Genomic DNA, 12500 nt, shown 5'->3' on the forward strand with positions numbered 1-12500 from the left:
TTTTTTTAATGGCCGTGGCTAGTGATTCAGGCGAACAGTCTTTTTACCCCCCGTTTCTCAGTAGCCCCGCCCTGTAGGCCCCGTAGGGGCCTACTGGGCGGTGCTTCTTTCGCTCTACATTAGAAGAGTTGGGAACGTTGGGGGTTGTCAGATTCTAATCCAGCCCAAATACCCAATCTCAGCACTGGCCTCAGTGGCGCACCTCGTTAATCATTAGACTCCCAATCCACAAGAGTTGGGAGCCTGGGTTCAACTCCCGCTCGGGACAACACTTTTTCAAACAACCGCGGACTACTTTTTTTCCGCCGATAAAGTATAGTTTTGGACCATGACGGAGGCGCGCCGACTCAGCAGACCTTCAGGCTGAGGAGTCGCGCCCGAGCGCCTCCAGGCGCGAGTGCCCGCGACGACCAGCCAATGGTCTGCTAGTCGAATCAGCGCCGTCCGAGTTATGTACCGATAGGGACAGAATCGTAAATATTTTTGGTGGGGACTGCGTTTGCCCCAACTCGTTTCACTCAACTCGCCCCCCGCCCCCCGCCCCCCGCCCCCCGCTACTGAGAAACGGGGGATAAAAAGACCGTTCGCGTTCCACGCGTGATTCAGGGGCTAGAGCCAGGCTAAGACTATGCATTTCAGTGGGAACACCTTAACCACATGCGTCCCTATTCTGGGCATGTCATAATAGGCGATGATTTGATGAAAATAGCAGATCTACAAGGTCAGAACGCATCGCAACGGGTGTAGATGGAAAAAGAGAAGGGAAAGTTATGTTCAGTCAAAGTCACGTTACAATTTTCAATGTATTAAAGTGCAGAGTAATTTGAAAAGTCTTGCAAAAACAATCCCTGGAGAAAAAACTGATTGAAAATATTGATTTACAAATGCAACTCAAACATCCATGATGGTTAATCCAACCATCCGTTATTTTGACAGTAAGACCATGACCTACATTTGACCTTTTTGACCCAAAAGATAATCATCTCTTTAAGGCAGCGTACTCATCATTCCCACCAAGTTTCATGAAAATCTGTTCTAAAGTTCTCTTGCTAACAAACACTCGCACATACAGGACCGACTACAATATCTATGCCTCTTGGGCATAGATGTTGCAGACAAGTTTAAAAAAAAAGAAGAAGAAAAGAGTAAGTGGTGGAATTTACATAAGGTATTCTAAAAAAGGTTTTAGATATCCAACTATGAATGGAGAAAAGAGTGAATTTCCATCAACGTGTCTATTTCATTTAGGTATGAAGTGGATTTGTGAGTTTGGGATACATGCTATCCTATATTACAATTGGCATGTTTTGTGCATGTGCGAGTCTGAGTGAGTAAATTCAATGGAGTGTTGTTGTTGTATCCGGCAGTTGCCAGGTGTAGCGAGAGAAACAAGCAACCAGGTCTATGACAATTGGCTAGCCCAAAGTCGCTTATAATAAGCGGACATGGCAACACTGCCAGGTTTAGCGAGAGAAACATTTGGGAGGCTCCAGGTCGGACGGACACACACAGCCCCGCGAAGCATTCGCTGGGGTCCCCGGACCACCACAAAGAGCGCACATATAGTACGGACTACAATAATAACAATAATGCTGATATAATGGCTCTGTTTGTGGTTCAAACCCAACATTAGACACAATGTCACGGAGCAAAGCATTCCCTGGGGGTCCTCACGGGGGTCCTCGGACGGTCGGACCCCTAGCAGAGGTACAACCTGAGAGGCTGGGCAATGCTGGGGTGCTTTTATTCTCTTTAAAAACAAACTCAACATAACCAAACGTCTACTTGTTTACCTATAGATTCATCATATGTAGTAGTCTGCATTGTCTGTCTTTTATAAACAGATACTAGCTGTAGGAAAAACATCTCCCTCTTGCAATGTGACCTTCCAGCTCACTGCACTTAAGTTTGCGACCTTCAGTATTTTCACATGACCATAATGCCTCAGTGTTTTTACATTCACCATAAGTTTCTCATAAACACAAAATCTCAAAAATGGTGACCAAAATAAGATAATTATCTTTTTCTCCCCCCCCCCCCCCCCCCCCCTCTTTCTGTTCTTGTTTCTTGATGGCCTTTCTGGCAGCAACAGGACTTATGTTCTGGTATTTATGGACAAAGCTATCACTGATAAACGACTAGTAACAGAGATTTTTTTCTAGCTACCATCTTTAGAACTTGATTCTGACGTTACTGTCATTCCTTTTCATCTCTTTATCCTTTCTTACCTTTCACGTCCTCATCTTCCACCGTGGTGTTGCTGCTGTCAGACGATTCCTGGGGGTCAGAGAAAGAGAGAGAGTCAAGTTAAGTTGTAAGCTGGTAACACCCACACACAAACACAATATTCAGGTTCACACTTAAAGCCGCAATTGCCATTATTTATCGCACAATACGCCCCCAAAAGTGTAACTTTTAGTTAACCACGTGAAACATCTTCTGGAGATGAAGATATTTACGAAAACAGGTATACAAAAACAAGTATAAAGGGTTTAAGTAGTTAAGTGCAAGTTAATGCCACACTACAACTATATACTACATACTACATTGTCAATATCTTGACAATGTAGCCTGGAGAAAACAAGGCAAAAAAGAATCCCATTCAGTGAACTTGAATCCTGTGTCTCTAGCTATGTGCTCTGTGTCTTTCACCAGAGGAGTATTTAGCCTCTGGTTTCCAATTAGCAGAGTAAATGGGCCTAAAATTCCCCCTGCATGGAGAAGCCAGGGAAAGCAAGATGTGGTGACCTCAATAGAAGCACACACATCTGCGCGGGCGTGATGAAGGCATTCAGTAGGCTTTTAAAAAAAAAGCCGGTCACCGCGATAAGAGTGCTTAAGCGAGTGGCGAAGATAGATCAACAACTAACTGAGAGATTCCACATTATGGACAAAGAAATAGAGAAGGGGATGTGGTGTGTGTGTGCGTGTGTATGTGTACATGTATGATGACTGTATGTACTGTATATCTGCATACATGGTAGTGTAGCACTCATCATACAGAAGCATTGTTCTCAAACAACAACAAGCCATTCCCAATTCATGTTTGGCTTCCAGCTGTTTGTGCCTCACAAAAACACAGGGGGGAGAAGTCATGAGATTACTGGACGCTGCACAAAGCCTGCGCCACACACTCTCAGGAACCAGCCCTAAAATGAGATGCTCGACCGCCCCAGCATCACTCTATCGTGGTGACACCACGGATGTGGTGTGAGAACCAAGTCATGTTAATGCCCGATTTATACTTGGTTGGGCATCGTGTTGCACACTGAAAACAGACAATCTATTCTACAAACTCATAGCGCGTGAAGCTGCGATGTGTCGTGAGTTATTAGATCTGCTATTTTCGGTATAAATCAAAAAGTATAAATTAGGCATTAATAGTCTTCTGGGTCGTCACACAACAGCAGAGCTGACTACTGCACGAGCACACACACAGTACGTGTTCAAGCACACACACACACACACACACACACACACACACACACACACACACAAACAAAATCTAATATGTGTGTGAGGAGAATCTTGTCTGGAAAAGCATGCAGGACACAGGAACACAAACTCACACCATGCTAGGATCATCAGTTGTACCCTGTAGTGGGTACCAAGCCCCCAGGACCACGGAGGACTATTGAAGCTGCCCAAGTCCTGGTGGTCAAATCTGGTATTGCTGCGCATGCTTCTATCGTCTGAAACGCTAGCGCGCCTGTTCTATTGACACATTGATAACGTTGGTGTCAACTCAGGAAGTAGAGTGTACTTCCTCATGCTTCCTGTGCTGGCTGAGCAACTTCATTGAAATGAATAGGGGCCGTCCGTACTCTAGTTTATATATAACCCTATGGTGGGTAACCAGGACTCCTGAAGACTCTACTATACTACTCAGGGTTCGACCAGCATTATGAAATATTCATTTTTAGGTTGATTAATTTTAGTTAGGTTTACGTGTGCATAAGTAGTTTTAGTTAAAAAATGACTCTTTTTTGTTTAGTTTGTATTTCATTTTTATAACTTTCCCAAGGAATGCTTTGATTTATAGAAGCTAAGAAAGAAAAGTAGGAAAATAGAATGCATATAGACTATTAATGCGATGGAGGAAAAACTATAACGAACATGGTTCTCTGCAGTGTTGTGAGCCGTCTATGACCCTACTTGTAAGCCGTCCTTAAAAACACACATCATGTTCCTGTCAACCTCAATACTTTGTATTAGAGCCCGACCAATGCCAGATTTTGGGTCAGATGCTGATCCCGATTTTGGTCCTACATTTCATTGGTAATCAGTAGATTACCAATGTTTTGACGTATTGTAAAAATTATAATACTAATAATAATAATAATGAAAAATGTATATTTGATTAAAGTTTCTATTTGGGAACATTTAACAGCAAACAAAAAGAAAAAGGAAACACAAATAACGTTTTGGTAGATTATACATTTAAATTACATGAATTAAACTATGAACATGAAAAAAAACAGAACATGTATCTTTAATTATACAATGAACAAGCAAACAAGTAAATATAAAATACACATTAACTTAAACTTTTATTTAACCACTTAAGCCCTATTCAAACATTTTCAAAAATGGCCGATCTACAAGCTCAAGCTATAGATCTGCAATTTCAAAAACATCGGCTGCATAATTGCAGCTACCGATGTCGTCGAAAAAGTCAAATAATGGACGATATATCGGACAAACCAATATATCGGTCGGGCTCTACTTTGTATAGGGTTAGCTCAGATGGGGGGTGGGTGGGAGGCGGTTGGGTAAAGGGTACAATGATGTGTTTGTGAGCCACAGTACCGTCACTCCAGCCTGGCCTGCCCCCTCGCTCGTGCACACACGCGCCTGGTTTAAACTTAGTTGTGCACCGGTGTCGCTCACTGAAAAAAGCAGATCTACAAGCTCTGCGATGTGTTGTGAGCTTGTAGATCGGCTATTTTCGATGTGCAACTAAGCTCACTTGCGCGCTTGCATCGGTATAGCAGATATCACGCTGCGTCAGTGGTGGAAAAAGTACTCAAATTCTTTACTTAAGTAAAAGTACCAATACTGCAATATAAAAATACTCTGTTACAAGTAAAAGTCCAGAATTCAAAATGTACTTGAGTAAAAGTAAAAAAGTATTGGCATCAAAATGTACTTAAAGTACCAAAAGTAAAAGTACTAAATATTTGAAAATAGCAGATCTACAAGCTGAAAAGTAAGTAGTAGCTAAAGTTTTCAAATAAATGTAGTGGAGTAAAAGTACAATATTTGCCTCTGAGATGTGGTGGAGTAGAAGTAAAAGTATTGGAAATTGGATATACTCAAGTAAAGTAAAAAAAGACCTCAAAATTGTACTTAAGTACAGTACTTGAGTAAAGGTACTTAGTTACTTTCCACCACTGCGCTGCGTGAGGGCTAGACGGGTCGAGGGGGGAGGAAGGGAGCAAGAAGGAGGAGGATGAGGAGGAGAGAGAAAGTGTGGACTGGGGTATTGAGGATGAGTGTATACCTTCGTCCTGTCCACCGGGTTATGGATAACTGTAGTCTGAGGCTCCTAGAGATAGGGGAGAGGAGAGGAGAGGTGGGGTGGGGTGGGGTGGGGGAGGTGGAGAAGAAGGGAGAAAGAGAGAAAGGGAGGGAGGGAAAAGAAAAGAAAAAGACAGAAGTGTGACATAAACGTAAAGGATGGATTGATGTAGAAAAACAAAACGGGTATCAAGTGGGCAAGGAGGGAGAGAGACAGAGAGAGAGAGAGAGAGAGAGAGAGAGAGATAGAGAGCAAATATGAACGCTGGATGAACAAAGAGAGAGATATATACATACGCACATACACACACACACACACAGATGCACGAGCACACACAGAGCCAGAAGAGAAATGGCACTGAAATTCAGAGCATGGTGCTATGCTAGTGCGTGCCACATACACACACACACACACACACACACACACACACACACACACACACACACACACACACACACACACACACACACACACACACACACACACACACACACACACACACACACACACACACACACACACACACACACACACACACACACACACACACACACGCACACGCACACAGGTTTGTATTACCATGCTACATAAACATTTTAGGAAGGCAATTGTATAAAACACCAATTTTAATTATTAACTCTAACACTAAAGCTGAAAATAGACGAGACAAGCTCATGTGTTGACAGCGTACACATAGAAATAGAACATTCACAGCACTGTGATTGGTCATGACCCTGACTTAGATGAATGAGATCACCTGCGCTCATCAGACAACTCAATTGACAAGCAACATTACATTATTGATACAGGAGAAATACAAACAGTGTACACATATTCAAAATCCCAAAATGCAACACGCACATATATCTTATACTGTCCCAAAAGGAGAATAGTCAGTTAAGGCACATCAATGAAGAACAACAAATAAACTAACCCTAATCCTTTACCATAAAACAACTATTTGTCTTGTGACAATGTTGATTTCCCAAATTCTACAATACTTACAAGTGATAATATAAGTGTACACACACACACACACACACACACACACACACACACACACACACACACACACACACACACACACACACACACACACACACACACACACACACACACACACACACACACACACACACACACACACACACACAAATGCCTTTGTTCCCCGGACACAAATGTGTGCAGAATCAGAGAATTCTAAAATTAAAAACAATTTTATAAATACAAAGCAGCATGAATGCAATGCAAAGCACACTCACACTGCACAACCAAAAAAAGCCCAATTATCTCGCTTTATGCTGACGCACATGTCCTTTTTTCATTCCACACAATTCTCTTCTACAAGATCTTAACGCATTAAATGTTAACCTATTGACAAGGACAGAATAGGGACGCTGTTTTGACGTGTTTGGATCTCTCTCTCTATGCTGTGGTGTCTGTGTGTGATGGGCAGCAGGTAAGCTTGACTGATTGAATGAGTGGATGATGATTGCACAGATAAAGACTGTATACACGTAGATACTACATTGGCTGCTGCTGTCCGTTGGAGCGACGCATCAACGTGGGCGTCATATTAGAGGGCAGCCATAGCTTAGTAGTGGGTAGATAATAATCCAATGAAAGCCAAAGAATGTTCCCCTGTTATGACATACCCAGAATAGGGACGCTATAATTTTCATGTGGTTAAAAAGGTTGTAGTAGTCCGGGTCATAACAAGTCATACTCCTCCTATTTCTGTCATTATTTACTCACTCTCATAGATTCTTTGTACTCATCATAACTAGAGCCCTACAGATGCCAGATTGTACTGCATAATAACTGATACCAATATCAACAAAAAAGTTAAACGATACACATCGGTTGACAGTTGTTTGGCCCAGGAACACTATCTTCACTGTTTTCTAACATTTTTGCATAGATTAACATTTAAGCCCTAAGGTTCTCGGGTGATATTTTATGCTTAGTCAAACAATGGTGTCGCACGGCAAAAATAGCAGATCTACAAGCTCACGTTGCATCACGACGTGTTGCGAGCATGAACATCTGCTATTTTTGCTATTTTGGAACGCCTGGCTTAAAGTGGTTAGTATAAACTTAGTCTTGGAAATGTATAGACATGTATAAAAGGGTTAATTGTAGGAGTTTTTATAACAGAGGTCTTGTACCCAGAGCTAGGTCTTTAGATTCAAAAAGGGCAAAACAATGACCATAAATTACTCCATACAGCTTGTGCAGCACAAGCTGAGTAGTCTGGAGCCAAATGATTGCACTGTTAGTGGAAAATACCTGTATTTAGTGCTAGTTTTAATTCTGCCATTGCTTTTGAAAACATTGATGCATGTGTGCACCCAGACATTGTCCATGTTAACATGGAAGTGGAAGATGTTTTGGGGAAGACATGACTTCACCCAATAAAAATTCTATCATTATCTACTCACCCTCATGCCGGTTGAATCACAGGTGAACTATTCCTTTAACCCTGTATAATTTGTTGACTGGGGTCACCCAGGGGTCTAGATATGGCCCCCTCCTTTTCCAACTCGACACCAAATAGCCGATACAAGCTCATGGCAGATCTACTATTTTAGTTCACCTAATAAGGCATGAACAGATTAGCGATGCTAGGTTTCATATGGTTAATGACTTCACTGCAGCACATTTTTGGATGCTGAGAGCTTCACTCACAGCACATTAGTGTGCAGGGGAAAATAACTGCATTGCATTTATGCCTCGCATCAGTGACTGCGAGTGTCTCTCGGCCATTATCACCAGCAAGCGCTGTGTGGTCTAAAGTCAGTGATTCCCAACCTGTGGGCCGGGGCCCACCGGTGGGCCGCGGGTGTATTGCAATTGGGCTCCAAAATGGGCAAATCACAAACATTTTAATGATAACATAACATTAACGTAAAAACATGAATGTAAAAAATGACTTGGTATTCTTTCTTTAAAACCTTGAAAAGGTTTGACGTGATACCACTAAATAAGAACAAACATTGGTTCCTTTAATCCAAACCGGAACACAATTGATTGATCATTAAAATAAACATGGTTTGAAAATGCATCGGCTGCCGTGGTTGCTTTGAAGATTTTCAAGTGGGCTCTGATCTAGAAAAGGCTGGGAACCTAAATGAAGGCAGGAAGCGATCCTAAAATGCTATGTACTCAAGGACAGTCAACTTGAATTACAAGGTGGTGATCCTGTTTGGTTGTTTCACCAAGAGTGAAAAGGCACAAACTCCTGTAGGTCACTTGTGTTCCACCCAGCCTACCCAGTAGTACTTTGGCTTTCACTCTGTCAGTCTCGTTTTAGTCCCTGCCGTCTCCTCTTCCGTTCCCCGCTATTTTCTGTGCTCTTGAACTGTCAGCCGGTGTATATCAGAGCACGCACGCCTGCACATACACACACGCACATGTGCGCTCCACTCCCCACACCCCCCCACCCACCGCGTTCAACCCGGCCCTCAACCTCCCGCAGGAAGTGACACCTTCCCGGTGACCAATCATCAGCCAGATGTCTCCCTGACGATGATGGCGATGTCGTCATGGCAACCATCGCCTGGGGCAACAGGCAGTGGCGACTGTATGGGAGACGATGACGAGCGGGAATAAAGTACCTGGGGCCTGCAGATGGAGGGCTTGGTAGGGGGAGAGCGCTGACGGTGGCAAGCGGATGGGGAGGGGGGGGAGAGTTGTAATGAGCTGATGGTCTCTCTAATTACTTATTTTAGTGTGCATTATGGTTTCACTAGATAGATCACAACTCGTGTTACATAGCCCCGATGGTGCACGCACAAGCTCTCCTACATGGTCACGCGACACACTTGCCCACATTTTCACGCACACGTTGAAGCACGGTGGCACATCAGACGACACACACCTGCGTACTGACGACACACGCACATAGACTTGTAAACCTGTGATGTGACAATAAAGTTGAAGTTGAGTGGAAGTTGGAGTGACTGTCACATTAGCAGAACACACAACATACAGTATACAGTAGACAGTATACCCATGGTCATCACGTATAAACAAAATCAGAAGATATCCCTGGATCATTGCAAACCGACACACTGCATTGGTCAAAATGCTCCCCAAGACCAGAGCTGGACCGGAAGATGGAAATTGGTTCGACCGTCCCCCCACCAGCGGGCAGACTGGCGTGCCCTTGTTGCAGGGGAGCCCACCAAAAGATACACATCCACCAAGACAAGATAGACAAGAGGGACGGCAGAAAGGGGGGGGGGGGGGGGTACCGAGGAACATGCAGGGTTATTAGGGGGTGTGGGGGTGGGATTCTGACAAACAGACAGGGTTATTAGGAGGTAAATACCAGAGCAGGTGAAGGGGTGGTTCCTTTAGGGCTGGTGACTATGCTGTTTTTCGTGCTGTTTGTCTGGGGCTGTGCAAGGAGAGGAGAGGAAAGGAAATAGGAGGAGTGGAGTGGAGAGGAAAGGGAAAACACAACAAAAAGGTGTTAACAACAGGAGGTACTGTAGGTCAGTGCATTTGTATGTATGTGCATGCACCCGTGCTCTGCACTCTGAGGAGCTCCGTCATTTTGTCTGCAGAAGAGGTTAAATACAGCAAGCATTCACATCATTCACAACATTCACAGCGTGTTCCTGAGAAGTGACACAAGGGATGTGACGGCATCAGGCCGTTAACAGTGACTTCCTTTGCTTGGGACTCCACTTTGCCTCAATTTCACAGCACCATGTGTGGGCAATATACAAATCCAGTTTCAAAGCCTACGCGTTTGAATGTTCCTTTGAAGAATAAGCACAAATCTTCAAAGCTGCTCCATTTTCGCTATTTGTCATACAAAGTACTGTATATAAGGGGTATACCTGTAAACCTGCAACGTGTTAAGTTGAAATATTTAAATGTACAAACGTTTTGTTTACAAATTGAACCATGGTTACTCTCACTAAGAAGTCACCTAGCACCATTAATCCTGACAGATAGGCATCAATGAACAACACTCTTTCTCACATCCTGTCTTTCAAAGCAAACATCGGTGGTGGAGCTGAATACTGAAGGCACATGATGAGGACTGAAACAAATGAGAGAGTATGGGGACAACAACGGAAGGTGCGAAGGGGTGTGTGTGTGTGTTATTAGACATGGGGTGGATAAACGTCTCGGAGGAGAGGAGAACACACTAAGACATGCTGAAGCAGAAGTCAAAATAAGCTGACATAAGTCTCTCTCTCTCTCTCTCTCTCTCTCTCTCTCTCTCTCTCTCTCTCTCTCTCTCTCTCTCTCTCTCTCTCTCTCTCTCTCTCTCTCTCTCTCTCTCTCTCTCTCTCTCTCTCTCTCTCTCTCTCTCTCTCTCTCTCTCTCTCTCTCTCTGTCAAGGCGAGCGCCAACCACGTGCTGTGTATCCATGGTGAGGATGGTACAGCGACAAGGACAGACGGAGGGTGTGAACTCTCAAAATACTTTCAGAAAAACCACCTCAAGAAGGGGAGCTTGCCACCGTCGTGGACCTCAATGGCGATGAAAGCCACTAATGCCTGTAAAGGCTGGCTGCAGCACCCCAAACAGCTGTTCCTTCGAGGGGAACATGACCCCCACCCCGGTCATTAAGTACTTAATGAAACCTAGGCTAACGAGGATCAGAGCCGAGGCGACGTTACTCTGCATTATAGAAGATGGAGAGCACTCAGGTGGAGCAGTGGAAAAGTTAAGCACCTGTCCATCACCTAGGAGTTTGAATCTATCGTGGTGCAACCAGATCAGATGCAGAACGTCTACATGAACAAAATTGTCCAGGGGGGTGGATCTTTGTTACCGCACATTATTCCTACGGGCTGGGGTGGCACCTGTCAGCGGGGAATGTTGAGGAGGTGCTGCTGTGTACAGCAGTGCCCCAATTTAGTCAATTTATGCCAATTAATTAATTGGCATAAATTGACTAAATTGGGATTAACCCATTCAATCCGGCATCTACAAATGTCTTCTAAATCCTGAATCCTAAAGTTTTCTAAAAAACATATGTTGAAATAGTATCAGTATCAAACGATATGCATTTGATCGCGGACCCCCATTTAAAAATATTTTGTTCCAGGGACCTCCCAGAAGCAAAGATTTGAGTTACAAATGCTTGCTTTAAAGAAATATGTATTCAAAGATTTGCACTGATTTTCATGATAGAAGACGGTGAGAAAGCAGGTGGAAGGAAAGCAGTGGACAAAGGAGCAGACTGGAGGAGAGGAGCTTCAGACATGACGGGGTGAGGAGGGTGGGCACTACAGCAGCCGTTTTCAAACGTGTGCATGTCAGGGACCCCCAAATCAAATGTATTTGGCCGCAGACTCCCATTTGAAAAGATTTTGTGGCAGGCGCCCCCACCATAAGTGAAGATGTCTCCACATTGAATCCACAAGTAGCCGATCGACAAGCTGCATCTACCTGCGCTGCGACACATTGTGAGCTATAAAAATAAAAATCACACCCAGTGTGAAGTGAGCGGTGATATTTATGAGTTATTAATTTCATCATGCGTCTCGCTAGCCAATCACAGTACGTCCTGCGAAGCTTAGCCAATGGCGTCACAGCGAAAGACAAATTTTCACGACAGAGAGAAAAACTTTCACCACGGATGGGTCCTAAACCCTCTTATAGGAGCGGTTGCACCGCACAAAAATAGGGCTCAAGTATTTAAACTGCTCCTCGTTTTGCTGGGTACCCCCTTGAACCCAGTCAAGGACCTCTGGGGATGAAAAAACTAATAGAAAACTCTTGACTTATTATTGACTCATTATGTGAGTAAAACGAAAGAGAACTGACCCCAAAATAGGAAGACAAGAGAGAGGTTAAGGGCGGAGGACGAGAAGACGAGCTTGAGCAGGAGGAAAGGGTGTGAGTTAAGTGCATAAACAGCATGCTCACCATGTAGTACTGGACGGTTGAGCTGGACTTGCGTTTCTGTCCCCATCCCACCCCCCGTTGGCGATGGATGGATGGATGGATG

The 12500-nt window shown here is 43.9% G+C and overlaps 1 protein-coding gene across 10 annotated transcripts in view; it reads right to left on the reverse strand.

Annotated features, from left to right (window-relative positions):
• Positions 1 to 12500, reverse strand: part of camk2b1 (calcium/calmodulin-dependent protein kinase (CaM kinase) II beta 1) — a 75811-nt gene that overhangs the window by 11715 nt on the left and 51596 nt on the right. For 8 of the 10 annotated variants that reach the window (XM_084053953.1, XM_084053959.1, XM_084053956.1 and 5 more), the window contains 4 exons: positions 12419 to 12454; positions 9855 to 9923; positions 5504 to 5548; positions 2229 to 2277 (listed from right to left, as the gene is read on the reverse strand). In XM_084053953.1, the coding sequence (XP_083910079.1) occupies positions 2229 to 2277; positions 5504 to 5548; positions 9855 to 9923; positions 12419 to 12454 (199 nt within the window). The remainder of the gene's footprint in view (positions 1 to 2228; positions 2278 to 5503; positions 5549 to 9854; positions 9924 to 12418; positions 12455 to 12500) is intronic. The other 2 variants (XM_084053960.1, XM_084053955.1) reach the window with 1 other exon arrangement.

Source organism: Gymnoscopelus microlampas (assembly GCF_963454915.1).
Source record: "Gymnoscopelus microlampas genome assembly, chromosome: 4".
NCBI lineage: Eukaryota > Metazoa > Chordata > Actinopteri > Myctophiformes > Myctophidae > Gymnoscopelus > Gymnoscopelus microlampas.